This window comes from Orcinus orca, chromosome 2 (genome assembly GCF_937001465.1).
Source record: "Orcinus orca chromosome 2, mOrcOrc1.1, whole genome shotgun sequence".
Taxonomy (NCBI): Eukaryota; Metazoa; Chordata; class Mammalia; order Artiodactyla; family Delphinidae; genus Orcinus; species Orcinus orca.
In genome coordinates this window covers 100,785,612-100,811,641 of record NC_064560.1, presented here as the reverse complement: position 1 = coordinate 100,811,641, position 26,030 = coordinate 100,785,612, and the positions used below count along the sequence as shown (strand labels likewise).

Here is a 26,030-nt window from a genome sequence, read left to right as displayed (position 1 = left end):
GGGTTTAAAAGGATCACAGTGGCCTCCGTGTTGTGGATGGACTGACTAGAGGGGGGTGGAGGCAAAAGACCAGTTAGGAAGCTCTTTCAAGGATCCAGAGGAGAGGCAATGGTCGCTTAAATGTTGCTGATGAAAAGGGTTTAGGTTTTGGAGATGCTTTGAAGGTAAAGCCAGATAGATAAAATGTAAGCTATGAGATTAAAAGGAGAAATCATAGATGACTCCAGGGATTTTGGCCTGAACACCTAGAAGAGCAAGAGTCCTCATTAACTGAACTGGGGAGGGCTGTGGCCGGAATGGGGTTTTTGCGGGGAGGGATTTTGCACAGAAATAACCTGGGCCCCCCGATTCCAGGCAGGGCCACACCAGCCCACATGGCTGTGTGTAGATTAGAAATGGCATCCCTTCCTCTGGCAGACACAGCTCAGTGCTGGGGGCACAGCTTGTCAAGGGGACAGTCCCTCTTATAGCCTGAAGTCCTGTTGCTATGAACAATCTTCACAGTTACATACAGATGCCCTGCCTGGAGTGACTAGTGGTGTATCAGAAAGACCCCCACCGGCAGGATGGGGACAGAGGGATACCTGGGCCAGTGTAAACTGAACTTAGAGAAGTAACTGTTCATATCCCTATGTCATGTTTTATAGTAAATTGTATACTTGCCTCAGCAGCTGCAGTGAGAGAAGGCCTGTTTGCATGAATTCATTAGCGGTCTAAAGGCAGAAAATAATGTTAAGGAGTATTGTTGGTCTTCTTAGGATTAAAAAATAATGAATGCTGTTTTGTTGTGAAGTTATATGGTCCTCTTTTGTTACATGCTAAGAGCAGATAAGTTCTCTATATCAATCTCTCTTAATAGAGCAAACCAAATATAGGGAAAGAATCGCTTTTATTGTTTTCCAAATGTCTTACATTAGCAGTGGTATGGAACACTGAACATACTAGCTTTGAAGAAGTTGTTCCAAATCTAAAGGAGTGTTCCGTCCTCTATACACTCAGCATTACCCCACACATGACCGGGCAATCCATAGTTTTCTTTAGAAGGGACTTCACGACATACTGTAGTCATACCGTTTATATGTTATGCTCTCATTCAAGCCTCATAGTGACTCTAAGAGGTGGTACTATTATCTCCCGTTTCACAGGAGAGGAGGTGAAGCCTTGGAGCGTGGAGATGACGCACCCAGGACCCGTCAGCTGATATGTGGCAGAGCCTGAATAGGCACTCCTGTTAGTTTGGCTCCAGAGTCCCCCTGTGTTAAACACTGTTCCTCAGACTGACTTCCCCGATGCAAAACCTAGAATTCCACAATCCCAGGGCCACACGTTTCTAGAATTTGAAGGGACTAACTGCATCTACTCTATGCCCCCTTCCTTACCTGATGCCTGAGTTCTCTCCAGTCATCCTTGATGAGATGTCTTCACCCTGGTCCTTGCACAAATGCCGGCTGATGGCATAAGAAGAAGTTTGGGAAGCTTATTAGAATGTGAATTTCTGGGCATCGTCCCAGATCCACTAAATCAGAGTGTCAGGGCCCAGAAGTATATTGTTACCATGACCCCAGGTGGCTCTAGCGTGCAGCCAGGCTTGGGGCGCCCGCTAGAGCCACACTCTAGTGATGGGGAATGCCCCGTCTGCCTCACAAGTTGGTCCTGCCCATCATTTCCACCCTTAGCAATTTCTTTCCTTGATCCCCTCTCCTTGGCTAGCTCTGGCTATTAAAGTATTTCTTAGATTGCATTGAACTCCATCTCCCTGTAGCTCTCACTGGGCCCCATTCTACATTCTGGGTTACACAGAACAAGTTTAACCACTCTGCCACAGTGCCAGCCTTTCAAGAATTGAAGTCACCAAACAACCCTCCCCCCTAACCCCGACCGTAGTCTTTTCTTCTCTAGGGACAATATTCCCAGTTCTGCCACCTGAATCTCATTATTTAGTGTCAAGTTCTTATATCATCTGTGTCGTGTTCTTCTGAAATCATCTGGATGGTCCTTGTTCCTTTAAACCGTGGCACCAGAGCTGAAGGCCACTTCCCAGGCATGGTCCAGCACCTCCCAGTGAGGACTTTTGCCTTTCTGGTTCCAGACCCTGCCTTCCTCCGAAGTCATCTTGAAATTAGAGGACATGTGCTGGGTCATAGAGAGGTGGGCTTCTGTGGAGCTACTGGCCCAGCTGAGTTCCACGGATAGCCTTAGTACTATCTGTGGATACTAAGCCTGGTCCCCTGTGTCCTCTGTTGGTGTTGCTGTTGATTTTGGATGCAAGGTAACGACCGTAGATGTATTCTTGCTGCATTCCATCTTGTCAGATTCTGCTCCTTGCTCCAGCCTCTTGAATTTGGGGATCCTGCCTCTTGCATCCGTAGTTGGAGTGTTCCTTCCTCTGACCCTTTCAGACTCTCTGTACTCACAGTGTTTTGTACCAGACTCTCTGGGCCATACCGTGGTTTAAGGTTATTGCTGTTCCAGAGATCTTTGCTCTGAGCAGTGATGTTATCGTCTACCCCTCGGTATCTGTATATGTATCCATATTTTATGTAGATATCGTGGACACAGCTGGTGCCCACCCAAATATTCTCAGCCGTCTTTTACCAGCTGTGTGTGTCTGTTTCCCAGCTTGCGTGTAGCTTTGATGCTAATAGTCTGTGTTTATTAGGGACATAGAGGTTCTTTGCCCCTATGGAGTGCCACAGTGCCTGTGAGCTATATACTTCCTCTACCCCGTTCGAGAAAATGACAGACTAGTGAAGGAGTACGAAAGCCCAGCTCTTTTGTCTGGAGGCAGGACTCACTCTGAGGCGCAACTGACATTCCAGAGCTGCCGGTGGGATCAGGCTGGATCTGGAACTTTACCTAAGATGGTGCCCTTGCTGACTTCTTCCCCTTTCTGAGCTCCCACTCCCTTCCTGGTTTCTCCTGGGGGCACTTCCTCAATAATCCCCTGCACATGGATCCTTGGTTCAAAGTCTGCTTTTGGGAAAACTCATTCCCCACCCAAGATGGTGGTCATAGCATAAATAGATGTATCAGCCATTCTACATGAGTATACATAGCAACATTTCAGGGCTTTTTTTTTTTTTTTTTTTTTTTTTGCGGTACGCGGGCCTCTCACTGCTGTGGCCTCTCCCGTTGCGGAGCACAGGCTCCGGACGCGCAGGCTCAGCGGCCATGGCTCACGGGCCCAGCCGCTCCGCGGCATGTGGGATCTTCCTGGACCGGGGCACGAACCCATGTGCCCTGCATCGGCAGGCGGACTCTCAACCACTGCGCCACCAGGGAAGCCCAGGGCTTTTTTATTAAAAAAAAAAAAGGAAAAAAAATTCCTTTTTGTAGATTAGTGATTTTATTTTTGTTACAGATTCAAATACAGGTATTACTTATATGTTAACAAAACGTAAGGGGTGGCAAAAGGAGACGCTCTTTGAACCGTATGCTCAGGAAGGCCCCTAATTCCTTTAACATTTCTCACCTGACTTACTCTGTCCCTTCTGTGATTTTTTCTTTTTTTTGACATTGGGTGAAGCCTGCTTCCTCTTAAAGACAGTCACCAGGATGTCTTCCTGAAAAAATAAATACACAAGATTTCCACCTCTGCATCTGCAAGTTTTCTACTACAAGCCCATTTGGCTACTTGGAAAAGCCAGGAGGGTGCCTTCCTCTGGGTGTCCAGACTTTTTGTTTAACGCACAACAAAGCCCCAGAGCTAAGAAAGGGAATCACTTATCCTTTATCCATCCATTTTCTTTACTGATTCTCCTCCCCTACGCACTAGGATAACGTACAATTTGCAAAAATCCTCCAACTTTTGGTTGGTCACTCAGTTTTGTTGATTTTCTGCCTTTCGAATCCATCCCCTCCTTTCCTTTCCACCACCGCTGGCTCCTCTAGTTCAGAGCCTCTTTATCTCTTATCAATACTTTTCCCACAGACCCCAAAGCACTCGCCCTGCGGTCTCTGCCTCCATCCATACTCTTCTCTCTGCTGCCCATCCTGTCACTGCCCTGCTCGCAAACCTTCACTAGCTCCCCATCACCTGCAGATCGATTCTCCACTTTATTCAAGGCCCTTTGCAGTCTAACCCCAGCCTGCTTTGTCTCCAGCCATTCCGTCTTGTTCTGAGATTTAAGCTAGAGAGGCTAACACACGTTTCCCGGACCCTCTGACCTCACTGTTTCCTTTGACTCCCAGTCTAGAATGCCCTGACCTTTCCCTCCTCATTTTGCAGTGCCAGCTTCCATGCCGCCTTCCCAGAGGAGCCCTCCGTCTCTCTGCAGCTCAGCGCCTTGGATTCCCTTGTCCTCTGCCCACTAGAGTGCTTTGGACACACTTCAAGTCTGGCTCCTCTCCCAGTATAGGAGGTGAGCTGTCAAGGACACAGACTCTGGAGCCATCTTGACTCGGGGTGACGCTCAGCTCCACCACTTACCAGCGTTGGTATCATGAGCAAGTTACTTCACCTCCCTGTGATGTGATTTCGTCATCTGCAAAATAGGGGACATAATAGCACCTTCCTCACTGAGTTGCTGGAAAGGTTAAGTGAGATGATGTATTTTAAGCCTCTGAGCACAGTGCTGTATAAGTGTTTGCTAGCGTTGTACTTTGCTAAGTTCACATCCCTCTTCCCAAACTGATGTTGAGCTCCCAGAAAGTAGGGTCTGTCTTACTCCTCTCTGTGTCCCCAGTGCCTTGTACGTAGTAGGTGCTTGGTACCTATTTGTTCAATGAATTGACTTATTATTAGCCTGCCAGTTGCACATTCATCCGTGAGTTAACACAGTAAGCACAGGATCGTCTTCAACGAGTTGTATTCCCCAGAGTGGGTCAGCAGCAGCTTCCAGCCCCTGCGTCTAGACAGGTTTATAAATTCTGCGTATCTGGGTGACTTGGCTGGGGTATTGGGTTCCTCTCAGTCTGCTTTCCTTATCTCTAGGCCCTGTTCTCTGCTTCTCAGACACCCGGTGAATATGGGGTGTTTCTTGTTCTACTTTATCCAGAGGAGCTTTGTAATTCAATACCCTTGTCCTTGGGTTGGAACTGCGTCCTTTCTGTATTGTGAAAGTTTGGCCTCTGTTTGGCATTCAGAACGGGAATATGCCAGGACTTTGGGATGTTGTGACACTTGAATGGAAGGGGGAAAAAAAGAGAAGCCCCAGAGACATAAGAGTGCAGAGGGCAAAAATACCAGCAAGCCAGGCATCGCTTGGGCTCACTTCTTCTGTGTCCTGCTCAGTGATTCCATTCCTGATTGGTTCTGCCAAGAAATAAAGGTAGTCTTTGCCACTCAGGACTTTGCTGGAGAAATGGGTCCCATCATAAGCTCCTCAACAAAAGATGCCGATAGAGAGTCTGGAGAGGGTTTTGTAGAGAGTAACACCGACAGTTCAGAAAGCAGAAGCTGGAACATGTGAGAGAGAAGTCCAGGCGCTGGGATGGGAGAAGGAGGTGCAATCTAGTGACTGATTTCAAGAAAATGGAGGGTGTGGATACAGGCATCTAGAATTTTCTACAGACCTGTGCTTCAGCAGAGAAATTTAGGACAGCTTTTAGGCATATGTGGCTATTATTGTGGATGGGAATGGGTGGCGGCTGAGAGTTCTAACACCTTTTCCCTCCAGCCCGGTGGCACTCCTCTGTCAGCAGTGCTCAGGGAGGGCCCAGAGTTGGCTGGGGCAGTGCTGAAAGGGAACAAGCAGGGAGGCTGTCCCTACCAGAGCCCCGTCCCACTCCCCACTCCCCACCCCCCCACGTCTGCCCGCTTCCTGTTCACAGTTCTAGACCAGGAGGACTTCTGGCGGGGGCAGAAGTGCTTGGCCTTTGACTCCTCTTTCAAAAAGGGTCAATCCTTCCTTTTGATCTCCTCCCAGAACCCTTCATAGAAGTCCTAGTTCCTAGACTATGACTTCATTTTTTCCTTTCTCTGCCAGATCTACCTTTTCATTGTTTTTTCCATCCCTACTTGTCTTCCTGTTTTCCTCCTTCTTCTCCGTTTCCACTTTCTGGGGGCTCCCATTCCCCTCTCTCTTGCAGTTCCTTAGGTGTTGGCCTGGCATGGGGGGGGTGTGCTGTGTCATAAGCCAGAGCCTGGCATCTGCCCACACGCACCACCTGCAGCCCTTAGTGACAGCCTGCGTGGGGAACTTTCCTGGCTGGGACAGTCCTGGGGTTCAGCTGGCAAACTGCTTGGAGACCCCCGCCTGCCTTAGAAGCTGGGTTAGCAAGGGTCTTAGTTTTAGTTTTGCTTGGCCATGAGTGAGTTGAAGTATTGCTCTGTAATATCATTTCTTTTTTTTTTCCTTTCTTTCTTTATTTGGCCATACTGTGTGTTTAGTGGGATCTTCGTTTCCCGGACCGAGGATTGAACCCGGGCCATGGCAATGAAAGCGCCCAGTACTAATCACCGGACGGCCAGGGAACTCCCTGTAATATCATTTCTTCATTCATTCATTCAACATTACTGTGCACTTGAAGCATGCCAATTACTCTGTAATATCATTTCTTCACTCATTCAGTATTTACTGTGCACTTACAACATGCCAATTACTGTTCTAGCCACCGGGCAGGCAGGAATGTAAACAAGATCCAGTGCCCACCAAGAGCTCACAAGCTAACGTGTAGTCTGCTGCTTTTGTAATGAAATGTAATAGAGTATAAAAAAGGATTAACAATATGAAAAACACTTGGATAATGGAGGAATGAATCCATGCCCCACCCTTCCTCTCAAATGCTGACTCCATCTTGAGTGATCACTTGGGTGTTTGCCGTAATATAAACAAACATCGATGATGCCAGGTTATTTTGACTCAGAACAGCAGCCCATTTCCTAGAAAGGAGAACCTCAAGGCAACATAACAGCAATAATCATTAGCCTCTTTCTCCTGAGGTAATCATGCAGGTATCTCTAACCCATATTGGCTTTCAGCAGCTGTGTTTCGACAACTTTTTGTGTTTTTTATTTTTTATTGAAGTGCTGTACACCGAAACTAACACAACATTGACCACGTTTTATTGAAAGGCAGACCCATCTTTTAGTCACATAAAACCCTCCCAAGAAAAGGGGCCTTCATGGAAATAACGTGGGAAAAGACCTCTCATGAATGACCTCTTTTTAGAAGGGTGGGTGGATAGGAAGATGCAGGAGGACTATAGTTAAAAAAAAAAAAGAAAAAAAAGTAGACCTGGAGTTAGAAGATTAGAGGTCTAGTCCCAGCTGTTCACCAGTTAACCTAATGCCCTTAGGTCTCAGTTCCCTCATTTGTAAAATGGGATAATAACAGTATCCACGTTTTTGGTCATGGTGAGACTTTGATGAGAAAAGGCATATGAAGCAAGTATTGTAGAATGCAGACATAGCTGGGATGATGATGACCAAGATGTTAAAACACAGGCTGTGTGACATTGGGAAAGTCACTTAGATACTCTGGCTTCAGTTTCCTCATCTTCAGAAGGAGCAAATCCCATAGGATCAGTTGGAATTCTGTTCAGCAACAGTTCTTACGTTTCTTGAGTATCTTCTGTGTTGGTGCCACACTGAGAACTCAGAGCAGGATGAGGCTGGGTCCTCACTCTCCAGAAGCTCACCATGGGGGAAGGGGACAGACACACACACTGATGACTCTTCTTTTGAGAAGACATGGTCTCAAAAAGCATAGAGGTTCATGGGTGTAAGTGTTCAGGGCAGGAGGGTCCTGGAGAGCTTGGTAGGGAGGGAGTGTGTGGGCTTTGAAGGGTGAGTAGAGAGGGATTGTCTTCCCCTGTTGAGAAACATTTATCCTCAGGATAAAAGCCAAACTCTTCAGCTAAGCACAGCAGGTTCTTCATGATCTGGCCCAGCGCCCTTCTGCTGCTTGTCTACCGTTTGCCCCTTGCACTGTGGTATTTTCAGTTTCTAAAAAATCTACCAAACCTTCTCTTGCCTTCCACCATCTTTGCACTTGGCAGTTCTTTTGGCCGCCTCCCTCTGCTGGGGGGGCAGCAGAGTTGATAAGCAAGGCACTAGGGTCAGACTGTACGGTCCATCTTAGCTTTGCCACTTTCCAGACAGTGGGACCCCTGCCTTGTTACTTAATCTCTTGGTGAGTCAATGTCCTCATCTGAAAAATGGGGATACAGGACAATAACAGTGCCTACCTCAAAGGGTGGTTGTGAGGATTAAATGAGGTAATAAATGAAAAGTACTTGCAGCCGGAGTCACAGGAACCATTACATAATTATGAGCAGTTGTGATGAATATTCAATGCCTGGCTTGCTTCTACTTGTATTTAAGGTCTTAGGTTAGTCATCACCTCCTCTGGGAAGACGTTTCCTACACAGGCTAACCCCTAAGGCCACGTTTTGAGCTCCCACGGGTATCACCTCTTCTACCAAAGCACCGACACCAGTCATCTTTCGGTATCCCCACCAGATTGCAAACTCCATAGGATAGGAGCCCGTGGATTGTGTTGGCTGCTGGAAGGGACGCCTGGTAGGCACTCAATCCCGCCCCGGGACTGACCCTGGGAGGGCGCAGAACCGTGGGGGAAGGTAGGTGACCAACACGGGCTGGGTCTGCGCCCTAGGGAGAAAATGCAGCTTGACGAGTCAGGCGAGTGCGGGACCCCGCCCCGGCTCCTCCCCCAGCTGGGCCTCAGCCCCGCCGCCGCGCTGCCCCTGCCGGCGCTACTGGCCTGCGCGGTCCCCACCCTCCCCGCCTCCAGCGGGGCGGGCCCCGGGCTTATTACACTTGCGAGAAGCACCGCGCCGAGCCCGCCACCAACGCCGCTGAGGGATGCTGCGCTCCACGTCCACAGTCACCCTGCTCTCGAGCAGCGGCTCCAGCGCTCCCGGGGCGCCCAACAGGAGGGTGAGTAGCTGCTGTCCCGCTTCCTGTCCGGGCCGCCCGGCTGTCTGGGGATGGAGACGCACGGAAACCGGTCCCTTGGCCCTGACACCCCACCTGGATTCAATTTTAGGTCTTGTCTCAGCTCTGAACGAGACCTTTCTTTTGTACGTCCCAGAGGCGCCGCACTGGCTCAAAGGGCTTAGGGGACTTTAGGGAATTCCCAGAGATTTCCTCCCCTTCCTGCCTCGCCTATCAAGCCAAGTGTATTGGCACCAGTTTAAAAAGCAAGGGAATCTTTCTGCATTGTCCCTATCTTGAGACTCAAAGGTAATGAATGTCTTTAACACCCAAACTTTCCTCCTTCCAGTGATGAAAAGAAAGGGCCACTTGTCCCCACTCGTGATAGAGTAACACTGATTTGGAGTGCGCTTAATCTAGGTAGGCTTAATTTTTATCAATGCCAAGTAGAAATTAGCTGCTGGCCACCTAGGAGCCCAGTTGTGGGACTTGGGTTTATGCAAACTGCTTTCTTCTTTCTGATTTAAGTATTAGCACAGTGGGCACCATCTTCACCTAGGTTGCCCTTTGGAAGTGATGTTCCTTTGCCATCTTTGTTGCATCTTTTCTCATCTCTCCAGATGCTCTGTGAAAGACATGCTAGCCACATCGTTCCCATTTCATATCTCTTCCAAGACTCGTACCTCAGAGCATACTGCCAGGGCTTTTGTTTGTGCCTTTTTGGTTCATCTGTTCATTATGATGTTCAGTACTCATCATTTGGGTGAGTACTTTTTTGTGGTTGAGACTTCTCTCATCATGTTTCCCCTAGGTTTAGCTAAACAAGTAGGCAAGTCCAAGCCAGGGCCCCCTTTGGGACTCCTGTTTTCTAGTCTTGTAGACGTGCTTGTTTGATTTTGTGTACCTCAACCAAGAGACTAGCAGTCGTCTTCAATGCTGTTTTTCTTTAGCTCTGGAAGAAAGACTCTGTGTTACTCCTGGGTCTGGGCCAGGTGATGGGTTCAGATATGTGCACGTGCACCACTTAGGGCTGACAGAACTCTGGTTGTCCAATCATTAGCTTCATAAATAAAGATCCCCATTAGGTCCAAGTGGGTTTCCAACCACAATCCCAGCCTTACACCAAGATGGGTGTTTGCCTTTTTTTTGGGAAATCCTTCTCAGTTGGAACATAATTATGACAGAAAGAATGAAGTCACTGAAAAGCTAGCCCTGAGCCTGGACAGCATCATACATGGGACCAGATTGCATTAAATTCTCTAGGTCCCCCTCCAGAGTGGGTACTAGTTGGGTGGCTAGAGTGATAATGGGTGGATGAAATGTGACTAGTATAATAGGTAACTTTTCTGAAGATTTTTTTTCTCCAATATTTACTTTCAAGTATTTCTTTAGTTGTAAGTGCTGTGGTGTCTGGCACAATGAACACACTACCGAGAAGGCTTTGCTCTTTGAATAAGACAACTGAAATACTTTGGTCTGAAGGGGTCTGCAACCTGAATCAGACCCTGTAGGGCTGCTCTTAGCACATGGGTAGGTTCTGCAAAGAAGATATCTAAAGTTTTTAGGGTCCCCTTTATGACTTCCAACTCTGCTCAGGATTTGCAAATGGCACAAGTACTGTGTGTATGTATGTGTAAACTATGATCTTTGATTAATTGATTTATTAAACAATGTTTATAGAGCTGTGTGATGCAGGGCTAGATATTGGGGTCCACTCCAACTGTGGGAGCAGACATTGTCACAGACTACCATATGCAAAGTGATGGTTGTAATAGTGGGGTAGAGTGTTGACAAGCTTGTGTAGAAGCTAAAAGAAAAGGCTCTTCTTGAAGCATCTGAGGAAGGCCTCCCTCTGTAGGAGACGTGTGTTTAGTCTTGCAGGATGAGTGGGACTTTGTAAGGCAATTGACATCGTTGAGATACTGAAAAAAGGAAATATGATTCTTCTAAATGGAACTCTTGGCATATACCGTATCACAGTGGTGTATTGGACCTGCTTTAGGGCAAAACACTTATTTTTTTGGAAAAACAAGAACAGGATGCCTTGAAAATAAAATTGTAGACCAAACAAGTGAAAAGCAAAAAAGTGTTCCCTAAGTTGAAAGTTTTTCAGTAAACTCTGTATCGTTCTGTCTTTCCTCTCAGATATTGGACAAATGATGGTCTTGAACAGTAACAAGTTAGCCATTAAAATAACATTTCTGTTTCATCCAAAGAGCTTACCAAATTAGGGACTGCAGGGGAACCAGGATGTGTTGATCCAGGCATTCAAGCCAACCAGAAATGGCGCTGACAGCTGACACTGAGCAGGGAGTTCTCTGAGTCAGCCACCAGGGTGGTATGGCCAGACCAGACTGTCACTAGTTATCCTTTGTTCAGTAGCTGCCACCTACAATTTGTACTTCCTTCTTATCTGAAATCTCTCAAGGGAAAAAAAAAAAAAAAAAACAGGTGGGAGAGGAATTTCTGTCAGCTGATAAACAAAGCTCTGAGAGGCATTTATGGATGCCAACCAGCAGGGGTTATAAAATTAAAAAAAAAAAATCTGCCTTCCAACCAGTTGTGCACTAAAAATAGTTTTATCTGTGGCAACAGCAGGAAGATAAATTGGCTGGAGGATAACCATAGACAGGTTGATGACCTTGGAGAATAAACGTTTTTTAAAATATTGACATCGCTTTGTGATTTGGAAAGGAATTTTGTAAATGCAGTTAATCCCACTGAAGGAGACTTTGCAGTGAAAGGTCAGTTGTGTGGCCAGGCTGCGTGCTTTGGGGGAAAGGCACGTGTTGCTTTGTGCAGCCAGATGTATTTGGTTGAGCTGTTCAGCGAGGGTGGTGTGAGATGATAGACTTGTCAAGGGTTCCCCCAGCACCGTGCTCTGTCGATAATAAGAGCCTGTTGGCTACCGTTACTGGTATCGTGGCCCCTCAGTGGCACATAAAAAACAAAACCCAACCCAACAAGGCCACAGGGATAGGACTGTCTCGCGGCCTGCTCTTGCCAGTATTTCTTTGTATTTGGCGAAGGCTTCCTCCGTTCAAAACTGGAATGGGCTGCTCAGTCATTACTTCCTCACTCTCCTGGGTCCCATTTCTGTCTGATAGGCTCAAAAGAAAGAATTCTCCTTAGCTGGCCGGTGAACAGGTCAGACAGGTGTTCACCTCACTTCCTTTTCCTTTCCCAGAAACATCTATGTGCATAACTTCTGTATCATCCTATGGGGTTCTGAGGAAGGGACACTGGGCATTGTGGGACCTCAGCGTCTGGTGGAAGGAAGCTGGCTGCAGCATCCCCCAGGGAGGGGATGGGCAGGGGGCCCGCTGTACTCAGAAAACAGTTGGCTGCTCCCCTGGGACCTCCTGAACCCAGTTGAGGGGTTTTAGCCAAAAAGCCTCTGCCACTGAGAATTGATAGTTGTAGGCTCAGGAAAAAATGTCCCGACTTCTCTGCTTTGGTTCACCCATCTCGCTGTGTCAGATGTAGGATGAAGGGGACCCGAGTTCTGGGGATCCTTAAGGAAACCTGAGACCCGGAGGCTGGGTGTTACCGCTGAGCTTCTGGTCACTTAGGAAACCCTTTCAGGTCAGCCTCAAAAATTGTAGAATTGAGTGCAGGGAGCTGTGGATCCCGGGCCAACTAACTAGAGACCAAGTTGAAATGTTTCGATCTAAAATATAATACTTTCAGTGATAACGTGTGTTACGGTCTTCTTGCTTCCTGCAGCCATCTCTCTCAGCCGAAAACTGTCCTGATAGATATCCCCCAGCCCACAGAATAGTAGCACAGAGGTATTTACCTCTTTCCCTCCTTAGAAGAGTGATATTTCCTAAATGTTAGTCACCCTGTTGACTGTTCTTTGTCTTTTAAGGCCAGAGTGATCCCTCTAAAATGCAGTTGCCTAGCTCCTCTACTTCAAGACCCCCCTCGGTCTTGTACCCCCAGGAACAAGCACAAACCCCCTTAGTTTAGTACCCAGGGCCTTCTGATCTGGCCTTTGCCCTCCCCTTCCCCCTCCTCATGCATACTCTTTGCAGATGTCCCAAATTACTTGCTATTCCCCAAGCTTTTGATGCTGTTCCTCGTCTCTGACAAAGGGTCAGCTCCTGCAGGAAGTCTGCTCTGAACCCCCTCTTCCGTGTTCCCCTAGAGGCCTGTGCACCCCATCATTGCTCCTACCTATGATTAACTACTTGAGAAGGTTTCAGGATCCTGCCTCCCCAAGCCTGGTGTAATAGGTGCTTAAAAAGAAGAGTGTCACCAGGGTCCTCAAACAGCCACACTTAACTCTGAGTTGGCAAACGGGAAAACAGGAAGAGAAGCTTGGGATGAAGCCAGCCCGTGACCTCTGGCCCACCTGGGCAGGAAGCAGGTGCCCTGTGGATGGGAGTGTCGGCCCAGGTGAGGAGTTTGACAGCTCTGGGAAGGCCTCCAAATATTCCAGGTGCTTCATCCTGTTGTACTGTCAGAGTTTCATTCCTTTGGTTAAGTGAGTGGTTCTCTACTCTGGTTATGCATGGAATTCCGAGAAGCTTAGAATACCTCTGCCCAGGCCCCAGCCCAGACCGTCTAAATGAGAACATTGGAAAGTAGAGAATAACATCAGCATTGTTTAGGCAGCTCCCCGGGTGATTCTAACGTGTGGCCAAGGATCCAGGGCTGCTCTCCCAGACAGCTTTCTTGGAAATGCAGACAGTCCTGGGCCTGTGTTCTGAAAGGTCCCTTTGCCTTGGTGGAAGGGCAAGGTGTGTGTGTGCGGGGGGTGGGGGTGGGGGTCAGGGGGGAGGAGTCATAACACGCCAGGTCACACTGGTGTCTGTGTGTGTTCGTACCTGTGTTTTTCTCTCTGGGTCTTGGCATTCGGGGCACATGGTGAGCCTGGTACAGATGAGCCAGTCAGAGCAGGAAGGAGAAGTCACCATCCTCCTACTTATGAATTTTGACTGGAGTCAGCCCTGACACAGAAAAGGGGGTTCCAGGACACTTTATACCGCCTGGAAGAAGTGTCCAAGTATGTAGGTCAAGGGTTGGCAAGCTACAACCCCGTAGTCAGATCCAGCCCTCGACCTGTTTTGTATACTCTGAGCTAGAAATGGTTGTTACAGGGCTTGCAGACCCTCAGTGTTTACTATCTGGCCCTTTACAGAAAAAGTTTGCCCCATCCTGATGTAGATAATCAGGTCTGCAAGTTCAGGGCCAAACCCTACTTCAAAGTAAGAGGCCTACTTCAGACGGGGCAGGCCCTGTTCCACCTGTGTATTCCAGAGATTTTATGCTTGTGCTTAGCAGAGGGATTGTGGTGTCCGTCCTCCCGGCTACAATCTTAGTGGCCACACCTTCTGTTGTTAGGCGGAGCTGGGCAGGGACCCACGGTCACAAAGTGGACTAGGCCTGAGGGAAGTATAAATGCACTTGGCTCATTTCCTTAGGGAAATCCATGTTTGTAAACTGATGAGCAAACCCGGCACCTCGCTAGGTCATCTTCACCCCTTTTTAATTGAGAGGGACAGTTTTCCCTCAGGTGAGCCCAGGTACTTGAAGCTGAGAGCATGATGGTACGTGGATCCCAGAATCCCCCCTTCCATGGGGACCAGCTTTCTGCCTCCACAAAGGGGGTCAGAAACAAGTCCCCAGAGGCCCGGCTTTGCTCCTGGTTGCCCTGATTGCAGACAAGGGCTCGGTTGTGTATCTTCTTGTGGAAGAGGCTTGAATGCTCGCTGCCTCTGCCTTGCTATTCCTCCCATGGGGGTTGGTTTTTGAAGAAAGTGGAAGGCTCTCTGGGGAGTTTCAGGTACATTCTCCTTACTGTGTTTTAGTTCAACCTAAAAAGAAACCCACACTGATATTTACTGAGCAGGGCCTATTACGTGTTGATACTATGCTGAGCGCTGTAAGGGCTACAGAAGCAATTAAGGTACAAAGCCTACATGGGAGCCCTGTTTCCCCCTCTCCAGTCCATGTTGTTGGGTGTGGAACATAATAGGAGGTACTCAATAATTGCTATTGAATCACTGAACCCTTCCTCCAGAAATTTAAATGGCTCCCAATGTCTTCCATTAGAGGCCTTGCTTTGCCATCAGGCATTTGTAGCTTGTCAGAGTTTGGTCCCTACCTGTTTGTCCATTTTCCTCCCCCACTGTTGCTCAGGCTGCAGGCCCATTTACCATTTTCAGAACATGCCAGTGTCTATGCCTTTGGCCAGCCTGGAATGAATGCCTTGCCTGGTAATTGTCTGTTGTTATTCTGATGATGGATTCTCCCAACCTCACTGACCCAAGCAGTCCTTTCTCTCCTTCTATACCCAGCTCAAATGTCATCTCTAGGAGCCTTCCGACATACTCCCACCTCCAGTTAAGATGATTGTTCTCCTTCCTATATTCCCAGGGTAAAAAAGACGACTTACAGAGTACTTGATATGTACCAGAAACCGTTCTAAGCCCTTTTCATTAGTTTCTTCATTAGTTTATTTAATCCTCGCCACAAGTTCAACAGAGTGGTTCTGCAGTATTGTTAGCTGTGTTTTACAACTAAAGTAACTGAAGTAATAAAGATTAAGCAGCTTTCCAAAGGTTTCATAGCTAGTAGGTGTCAGAACCAAAATCGGAACCCAGAAGTGCAGTTGCATCGTGCCTTAACCACAAACTACCCTGTCTCTCCCAATATTATATTGGTTATACCAAGTGCTGTTGATTGTCCTTTGTGGCTGTGTTTCTGCATTATGAGCCTCTATGGGCATGGCTGTTTCTTTTCCATATTAGTACCCTCATAGCCCTTAAAAGTATTTTACAAGTAGTGGGTGCTCAGTACTTGAAGTACACTAAGTCCATTTCCTGCTTTTGATGCACTGGAAGGGACCCTTTCTTGTAGGGATGGCTGGTCCAGCAGTAGTGTTCAAGGTAAGTAAGATTCAGCTCTCCTCGAAGTTCAGAACACAGGACTGAGCCAGCTGCCGTGGGAACCCCTGGGAATAAATTACCTTACCTGCCTCTCAGGTACTGTCCAGCCTGGGCTGCTCTGGGTATTATGTACCTGAGTATCAGGAAACCATGAAGGTCAGCATCCTCAAATGCTCAGAGAGATAAGCAACACTGCCTTGCCCTTACTCAGTGGGACATTTTCCCATGGGGAGATTCCTGAGAGTGAATGACTAAAGGGAAGTAAACTACTGGGTCAACCTATCGGATGCATTCAGGGGTTACTTCGTGCTTCTGTAAAGAAATTCAGAGTACTTTTTAGACCTTTGGGATGTTCTCTTTGCTGCTCCTGAAGCAGTCCTGTGGGTCTAGGAAGGATTGATCTCTCTCTCTCTCTCTTTCTCTCTCTCTGTGTGTGTGTGTCTGATATAGTTGCTCTCAATCTTTATTATTGCTATGACTGCTACGATTTTTAATTTAAAAACTTACACGTACTTGGAATAGGTGTAGACATTGCAGAAATCCCACTTTCCAAAGATCACCACCACTACCACCAGCAGCAGCTGGCTGTGTTTCCTTAAAGACATTTTTTCCCCCCACAAATCTGTACAAATTATCAGATTGTATTTAAAAAACAAACATGGGGTTATTGTTAACATTTTTCCCCCAGCACCTTTCTTTTTTTCACATGACAGTACATTTGACCGTCTTATTAGGAAGGGTCTGATCCTGTTCCAAGCTGGGTTGGAATTGCATCTGTATAGTCAGTCCATCTGTGGACCAGCACTGATTACAGAATGCAAGCACCACGTGGAATCCATGCCTTACTGCTTCCATAAAAGCACTTCTAATGACAAGAGTAAACACTCTGCACAGGGGCCTGGGTGTAGCCGCAAGCACCTGCTGCACCTGCCAGATAGCTTTGAAGTCAAATGTTTATCTTACATGTTCATTTTATTTTAATTCATTATCTATCACCAGGTAAAACTGATAGTTTAGAGACATGCATTCTCTTTATCCTGCGTCTTTGCGTACCGTAGGGTATACGTGGCTCGGGGAGACTTACAGGAAGTGTGTTGAGGAATATCGGAGTTCTGAGTAGACAAATAAAGAATTGTGTCAATCACGGGGAAGGGACTTCTCATTCTGAGTGATTGGACCCATGAGGTCCCTTCTGGGCCTTGTCTTTTCTTCAGGTTTTTGGTGTATTCTGAAAATTATTGCCATTAGGGATTACCCCTGTAGGGCAATCAGCCTAAAAAAAGGTATCACTTGCAGTACTAATACCCATTAGATCCGTTGACCAAATTGCTTAGTATTATAGAAAGCAGAGCCGGGAAGCCAGTTAAGCCTATATCATTTTGGAGCTTGTAGGATGATGATAATATCTAGATAATAATAAAAATATCTAACACTGATAGAGGCTTACTTTGTGCCAGGCATCTTCCTTTACCTGCCTTTTACCCTTGAGATTCAGAGAGATTAAATCGTTTGCTCATAATCAACACAGCCTAGTAGGTGTTGGAACCTGTGTATGTGCGTGTGCACCTTTGTAGGTATGTACGTGTGTGCGCATACTGTGGGGGTGTGTGTGGGTGTGGGTGTGTGTGATGTGGTGCAGGAGAAGAGCCCTTCCTTTTCTCTGCAAAATTGTGCTGTGGCTCAGATCCTGCCTACCAGACAAGATTATTGAGCATCACAGACTTGGATTACCTGCCTGGTGTGGGTTACACTCTGATGTGTGTGCAAATGCCAGCTGTTTTCAACCAGTCCAAGTGGCCTGCAGTCAAAGTGTTACCTTTCTCTGGAGGCCCTCGAATTCCCATCAGTGTCATGGATTGTCAGCTAAGAGAGCTACGTGCCGGGACGGCTTGGTTCCTCTTTGGCCAGCATGACTGGCGATGAGCTTTGAAGGTTTATTGCACAGTTGGCCATGTGTCAGGCCACATCTCACCCTGGGGTCACTGGACTCAAAGCTTGCCCAGAGGAGAGTGAGGAGGAAGAAGGATCTTGAAACCAAATCACACGGCTGAAAGAACTGGGGTTGTTCAGTGCAGAAGAAAGGCGGTTCAGGCCTGTGAAGAGTCAAAGGGAATTCTGTTGCAGTCCCCGAGGGCACCCTGGGTCCATTAGGTAGGAGTTCTGAGGAAGAACTTGTAAGTTCATTATCAGGAAGCTAGAGGTGTCAGGTAGCAAAATGGGGTACCTCAGAGGGAGGCAGTGGTGTGTGTGGAAGCGCTGATGTGTCCCAAATGTGCTCTCACCTGTACATGGAAAATGTTACCTTCAGGCTGGGTGTCCACCTGCCAGGAGCACTGTTGGGTTAGGGGGTTCCTTCGTAGGCTGGCAGGTTGGCATTCAAAGGTCTTTTACAATCATATCCAACCCTGGGCTTCTTGGATGCAGGGTACTTTTGCCCAGAAGCTGCCCTGAGGACCAGTGCAGATCTGTGACCCTGCAAACCAGGTTGGGGGGTGTATTAGTTTGCTAAAGTTGCTGCAAAAAGGTACCACAAGCCAGGTGACTTAAGCAGCAGCAATGTATTGTCTCATGGTTGTGGAGACCGGAAGTCCAAAATCAAGGTGTCAGCAGGATTGGTTCCTTAGGGGGGCTGTGAGGGAAGGGTCTGTTCCAGGCCCTTCTCCTTCGCATGCTCACATGGTGTTCTTCTTGTATGCGTGTCTGTCTCCCAATTTCCCCGTTATATAAGGACACCAGTTATTTGGGATTAGGACACACCCTGATGACCTCATTTTAACTTCTGTAACCTCTATAAAAACTATTTGCAAATAAAGTCACGTTCTGAGGTGCTAGGGGTTAGGACTTCAACATAATACATTTTAGGGGGACACAATTCAACCCATAACAGGGACAAGCAGTGCTCTCACGAGTGCAGTTGGCTGTGGGCTGGGCACTCTGGGTGCTGCTTTGGCCCTCTGGGGTTTTGTTGTTGTTTTAATGGTAGGATCACTTCTCTCTGGAAAATGTCACAGTAGGACCAGACTGTGACAATAGGATGAAATAAACATCATGTGGCATTAAGTACACTGTCATTGTTGTGCAACCATCACCACCGTCCATCTCCAGAATCTTTTCATCTTTTGGAACTGAAACCCCATACCCATTAAAGGATAACTCAGCCCCTGGCAACCGCCATTCTGCTCTCTGTCTCTATGAATTTGACTACTCTAGGGACCTCATGTAAGTGGAAGCATATTGGATTTGTCCTTTTGTGCCTGCCTTATTTCACTGAGCATAACGTCCTCAAGTTTCCTCCATGTTGTAGCATGTGTCAGATTTCTCTTCCTTTACAAGGCTGTATAATATTCTGTTCTATGTACGTACCACATTTTATTCATTCATGCATTGATGGACATTTGGGATGTTTCTACCTTTTGGCTGTTGTGAATAATGCTGCTGTGAACATGGGTATATCGACTTTTAAAAAAATGTTGTGATTGAACATGTACATGTCTGTTATAGGAAAAGCCAACACAGAGTCAAGTAGAAAGCACCCTCCTACCCCATCACCACTGTGTATAGTTTGGCCTCTATCCTTCTAGCTGTATTTTGGCCTATGGATGTGAAATCAGATCGTTCTGTACTGTCACGGAACATGAGCCATTTAAAAAAAATGTTTGAACTCTGTGAAACTATTCAGTAGTTTCCCAAACAAGGAAAACATAAAACATAAGCAGTGAGGTGATGAGTGCCTGTGATGGGCCAGGCAAAGGCTGGTCTTACCGCAGCGTCCCCTGTGAGATTGGTACCGTCATCACCATTGCTAAGTAGGGGAAAGAGGCTCTGAGAAGCCCCAGGTCATCTGGCTGCTGCAATTGCAAATGCAGGTTCGTAACAGGCCTCTTCTCTCATCTCTCTTAGGCAAATGTCTGCAGACTACGGCTGACCGTACCTCCTGAGAGTCCAGCGTCTGAGTCAAGTGGAAAGAAGGTTGAAAGAAGAGAGAAGGTAAGCCATCTCTGAAGCGAAGCCCTGACTGGTTCCCATCTCTGTACTCTTTTTCATTTTAACCCCTTTTCCTGCCATCCTCCATCCAGGCTATTCACAGAGCCTGCATGTCAGCAGCTGTGTGACGAAAGGCCCTCTTGCACTTGCCCCCCATCTGCCATCTTCCTAGAAGTCAGGCTGCTTTGCTGCCTCCTGTGTCTGCTCTTGCTTCTTGGTGAATGTAGGCTCTGTGTGGCCTTGAGGCTCCAGGAGTGCTGGCCTTAGTGACGGGTGCTGTGGCTGGGAACGTGTTTTTCCTGAAAGAGCCTCATCCCGTTGAGTCAAAGGGCCCATTGTGAGCTGCCCCTGAGCCTTTCTCTGTGGCTGGAGCTGGAGGCCCAGCTCACATGGTGGAGGGGTTGCCTGGAGAGGAACAGCCCAGCAGCAGCTCTGCCGCGGCAAGGGCACCCGGCTGCCGGGAGGAGTTGCGCAGGCGTTTTTGTGCCAGCTGCTGTGCTACACGCTGGGCCACAAAGATAGCTCTGACCTTGGCCTTGCCTTGAGAAACTGGTAGTTTTGCAGGTGAGACAGACGTATAAGTAAACCAAGATGACGTGATCGTTCGAGTGTTAGGCTCCAGAAGTGTAAGCAGGGCTCTGGGAACATGGAGAGTTGGGCCATATCAAAGGACCCAGAAGCCTGTTTGAAAGGGCTCTCACTGGTTAAAATGGAAAAATTTCAACATTAAAAAGAATTAATGACAGTGATGAGCCGTGGCACATTGAATAATAAAAAATCCTCATGGATTTATAGTAATAATCAGAGAGAGAGATTCAGAGAGAGATTATAAAAGGGAAAGCTGTTCTTTATATGACATGGGCTGATAAATTTAGAAAATCTCTGCTTTGTAACCCCCAGGTCAGGTCATCAATGAATGCAAATACTAATTGGTGGAAGATTACTGTGGAGCAGTATATTCATGTGAGCTCAAGAGTATTAGTACCTCACTGATCACTTACTGACTCTAAAGGTACAACATGCCGCAAGATGGTAGCCAGTAGCTCTACCAGGTGATCCGATTCAGCATTACCAATAGTGGGCAGCCTGGTATTATGTGACTTCTGATGTGATACAATTCAGAAGTAAACAATGTTACCAGTAATATTCATGCCAAACTTGTTTAATTGAATCTAGTAATAAGGACACAGAAAAATCCAAAATGTGGGACTGTCTACAAAAAATTAGTCAGGCTCCCTTAATAAATTCAATGTTATTTAAGAAAAATGAGAATCTATTGGAGATAAAAGGGACTAGAGAGACTTAATATCATTATAACGAATTAAACCTTAATTAAATCCTGGATCCAAAAAAAAATCTATAAAAGATATATTGGGATAACTATACAGTTTTGAATATGAACCCATATATTACATATTATTGAATGAATAGTACTTTTCTTACTTGTGATAATGGTACATTGGTTACGTAGTTCATTCTTCCAACTTCTCTGTACCTTCGAGCATTCTCCAAAGAAAAAGTTTGCGGGTAAAATCTCAGAACCAAAGAGAGCGGGAGTGGTCAGGCTTTGGTGGCCTGTGTTGCTGGGGGAAGGGGTCCCCTTCTGCCCTCACCAGTCCCCTCCCTGTCCTTCCTTTCAAAGCTGATAGATTGGTCAGAGAAGTGGCCCTGGGCTGTGCCTAGGGGTTCATGGGCAGCTTAGCACATGGGGAATCAGAACGAGTGCTGGCTGGAGAAAGGGGCCCAGGCTGGGGTGAGTGACAGGACAGGGGCCCCATATGCACGGTAGACACAGTGGGAAATTTGGTCTTTGGGAGTTATACCCGCGCTGCACGCCTGAGGAGATGTTTGTGAGGGGCTTCTGGGCGCTGACACTGGGACAGTGGATGATGTGAGGCACCGGAGGGCATGTCACTGCACAAGAATAGTCAGGTATTCCCGAAGAAAGAGGCAGTGTGTTCTGTGTCACAGGTGCATTGGTGACCACGTTGTGTACCGATTTGCCTATTGGTCTTGAACAGTGCTTTTCAAACTTTTAAAAGCAATTAGACCCTCCTTTTTTTTTCTTTGTTTTTTTTTTTTTTTTTTTTTGATCAAAACGTCATCCTGAACCAGGATGTAATCCAGGTGAAAGTGGTGCTGGTGGGGGACAAAGTCCTTCCAGTCTCCCTGCACCCTACACCTTCCTGCCTGGGAACTCAAGGGGCGTGCGGAGAAATGCTGGGGGAGAGGATGCGCCAGAATGCTTCTTAGTCTGGGGGGACCAGGTGTGCAGCCTGAGTGCCTATCTTTTCTCACTGCAGAAGAACTGGGGTAGAGAGGAGGAGGGTGCAGCTGGCTGTTGCCCCAGAACCGAAGTCCTTGGGTGGTGGCCGCACTTGAAGGTCCTGATGGTAACGGTGAGGCTGTTCTGGGTGATTTCGTCACCATGTCCTAGCCAGGTGCCTGGTCTTGAGTCACTGGGAGCCAGAGGCAGGCACCAGCAAGGAGGCCCTGGGGCTGCCAGCTCCTCTGATGTGCCTTCCGTGTGGCTGCCCCTCTCTGTGACATCATACGTAGCCCACAAAACCGCAAGATGCCGGGAACGCTGGTGAAGTGACTTGGGTTCCTTTGGAGGGGTCTGCGGCGTGCAAAGGCGGGGTTTGGCGCTCGCTCGGATGTAGAAGCTGTAAATGGCCCAGTGGGTTGCTGATAAAGTGAACTTTCTCAGAGGGTTTCCAGGGCCCTGTTAGAGCCTCAGCCGGCTGAGGGCGGGACCGGGCCTTGTTCTTTTTCACAGTCGTGGAGGATGCTTAGTGTCTTTTGAGGACCTAAGGATGCCATGGGGCAGCTGGCCACACACAGACACCACTGCCAGCTGGGCCATTCTGTCTACTGGCCCCAGATCATCAGGAAGAGGAATTACAGTGGAGCAGGGGGAAGGGTGTAGCAGGTGGCACAGGTTGCCCAGCTTCAGGAAGGGGTGTTTGGAGGCTTCTGGAGGTAATTACAACAGAGGCAGCGTCTCTCTCTGGAGTCATGGGTTCCTTGGGTGGATGTGGACGGCTTCCTGCTCCTAAGGCAGATGCCCAGCTGCCTGCTTCTCTTTGTCTTTCTCTTAAGGAAGATCCCACCTGCCCCGAGACTGCTTTCCCCAGTCCACGGATGGCTCCCAGACACTTTGTTTCTCTGCTGTTAGTTTCCTTATCTTTCAAGTAGGCACATTGAAGTCTAGCTGCAGAGGGTAACTGAGCTAGTATATGCAAAGGTCCCACCACAGTGTCTGGCCTGTAGCACTGATTAGAGAGGCGATGACTTAATGCCAAATCGCTTCCCCTTTTTTGTCAAAGCCAGTGGCCCTGGTTCTTCGCTTTTCTCCCCTGTCCCCCCTGGAGAAGTCATTCTCCTTCCTGAAACTGCATCTCCTCCTCCCTTTTGGGCTGTGCCTGCTGCATCTTTTCTGATGTTATTATGTCCTCCTCTGAGCATCCCTCTGCCAATACACCCGGGCCTTGCCTCCTCTCTCTGCACAAACCTTACCTCAGAGAACTCCTCCATACACAGGTTGGCCGCTTTCGGGAGGATGCACACCCTGTACATCAGCTTTGCTCTCCCGAGTCCTGTCCTGCTGGTGGCTGAGTTGGTGTTCATTGTTCTCTGCATGGTGTTACTTTTATGGACAGATATTTTATTGCTGTATGACCATTATTTTAGTATTTAAAAGTATGAAATCTGGATCATTTATGAGTCTCTGCCCAGCCACACTCAGTTTATCCAAGTCTCCTCACCCTTCAAGACCCTACTGAAGGCCCGCTTCCCCACGACCTTCCTGGACTGCCTGTGCTTGGGTGATTATCCCCTCTCTTGAGCTGCAGGACACCCAGGCTACCCTCTCCCTTGGCACCTAGCCATCTGCTGCTAAGCACTCCACATATGTATACATACATATTCCTGCCACATCCGTGTACAACTTGTCCATATATACACACACTTAGAAATGTGCAGTCTTTTCATTTTGCCCATAGTTGGCGTTTAGTGCGTGACTGTGGATTATGGTGATTCAGTTTTGTGTTAGTTTCCTTGGGCTGCCATAAAAAAGTTGCCCAAACTGGGGGGCTTAAACAGCAGAAATTTATGGCGTCCCAGTCTTGGAGGCTGAAAGTCCGGGATCACGGTATCCGCAGGGCTCTGCTCTCTCTGAGGGCTCCAGGGAAGAATGCTTCCTTGCCTCTTTCAGCTTCTGGCGGCTGTTGGCAATCCCTGGCTGTGGCAGCATCACTCCAGCTTTACATGCTGTTCTCCTTGTGTGTGTTTGTCTCTGAATCCAATTTGTCCTCTTTTTGTAAGGACACTAGTCATATAGGATTAGGTCTTAACTCCAGTGACCCCTTCTTAACTTGACCCTGTCTCCAAATAAGGCCAAATTCTGAGGTACTGGGGAAGGGGGCTCCAACGTGCTCTCTATTTGCAGGACACTGTTCAACCCATGATAAGTTTCTTAGTGGAATATTATCACCTTAAATTGTATTAACAACTCGGGCAAATGAGCAATGGACTTTTATTTGTATATTAAATGTCATTAATTATATGGAAGAGGAAATGCTGATTAGTTTGTAGACACAAATTTCGTGTTGAGGGATTGATGACATGTTTATTAAATTGTTGAACATTAAAATTAAAATTGGTAGTAGATAATTGTGGTTTTTTTTGCAATATGCGGGCCTCTCACTGTTGTGGCCTCTCCCGTTGCGGAGCACAGGCTCTGTACGTGCAGGCTCAGCGGCCATGGCTCACGGGCCCAGCCGCTCTGTGGCACGTGGGATCTTCCCGGACCGGGGCACGAACCCATGTCCCCTGCATCGGCAGGCGGACTCCCAACCACTGCGCCACCAGGGAAGCCCGGTAGTAGATAATTTTGAAATTAAACCCCTATCATTTTCAAAGAACTTTGTGAATGTATGTATCCATATTCCTATCCAAATCTATGTGCAAATATTCTTATGCACACACAGATACACACATACACAGAGAAGTAAGAGATAGAACCAACACCAGTGTTGAATCAGGGTCTCACTGCATAGTTGAATTTTAGAGAATACGATCTGAGCTCTGCCTATTCGGAGGCTGTGCGATGGTGAGGTGTTTCCAAAGTGACAGAGTAGCTTGAAGTGTGTAATATTTTAATTAGCTATTAGCATCCTTCTGTCATAGATGTCCTTTAGTGACTTGTGTTTTTAAAGAAGTTGTTTCTCTCTCGATCTTGGAGAACCCTGAGTGAGAGAGAGCGGATATATGTGTACGTATGAAAAGTCGGGGGCTTTCCTAGCCCAGTAAAATGATTCAAAGGAAACCCTTGCCATTCGGTTTTATAGTCCTTGTTCCCTTAAAAGCCCCGGATGAATAAGCCTGCTGCGTTCTCATCCTTGGTGTGACTGTTTATACAACATCACGGGCTGTTGCCAGATGAGGGAGTGTGCTGCTGTGATTCAGATGGGGCTGGAGCTGCCCTGGTGATAGCGTGTAGGACTCTATGTGCCTCTCAGAGATAGCAGCCCCTGGAGGGCAAAGAGGCCTGGGTTCTAGTGCTGGCTGCCTGATCACTCGAGGTCGTGGTCGGGCCACTCAAGTCATCTCCAGGGGCCTCAAATTCCTCTTCTAGCAAATGGAAATGTTAGCCTGGAGCCAGCATTTCCCCACATTTCTTTAGTTCTGGAACTCTTTATTCAAACGAATATGTACGACACCACCATCTGTAGAACGGTGAAAGTGCAGTGCCTGTGGTTTAACATAAGGTCAGGGCTGCGTCGGCTGCCCCAGCAGTGCTGCCGCCCCACAACCTCATTGGACACTGAGGAGGGGCCAGGCGATGGCGCACCAAGCTCTTGAATTTTCCTAGCAGGGAAACCAAGGCCAGTTCAGGGGTGAGCGTTTCACTGTCATAGTAAATCTGGTGACTGTGATGGGAATAGCAAAAGGATCCAAGAGGAGAGAGGTGGACAGACAGGCGGAAGCATCCAGACAGATGTGGAGAATTTAGTAGGAAATCAGATGCTCGGAAATGTCATGCCCCCACCGCTAACAATAGAATCTGTCAGTTATCTGCTAGTGTGCCCAGCGGTGCACTAGATGATTTATGTATATTATTCCATGTATTCCTTAAAACAAGCTTCTGAAACTCGTGGTATTATCCCCCTTTTACTGTTCAGGACCCTGAAACAGTGAAGTTAAGTCACTTGCACAGGGCCACACAGCTAGTAGTGGTAGTAGTTCTGTCTCCGATCTGTGCCCCGGCCGTGTCGTCATGGTGATGTCAACTTGCACACTTCCTCCTC

At 47.6% G+C, this 26,030-nt stretch overlaps 1 protein-coding gene across 8 annotated transcripts in view; it reads left to right on the top strand.

Moving 5' to 3' along the window:
• MYZAP (myocardial zonula adherens protein) overlaps positions 1–26,030 on the top strand; it is a 132,230-nt gene that overhangs the window by 24,104 nt on the left and 82,096 nt on the right. For 4 of the 8 annotated variants that reach the window (XR_004485794.2, XM_004274669.4, XM_033437013.2 and 1 more), the window contains exons 1-2: positions 8,686–8,842; positions 19,636–19,722. Coding sequence is in view for 5 of the 8 variants with exons in the window: in XM_004274669.4 (XP_004274717.2) it covers positions 8,768–8,842; positions 19,636–19,722 (162 nt within the window). In the remaining 3 variants the exon portion in view is untranslated. Of the gene's footprint in view, positions 1–4,228; positions 4,362–8,644; positions 8,843–13,004; positions 13,241–19,635; positions 19,723–26,030 lie in introns of those variants that run through there. The other 4 variants (XM_033437009.2, XM_004274667.3, XM_049705999.1 and 1 more) reach the window with 4 other exon arrangements.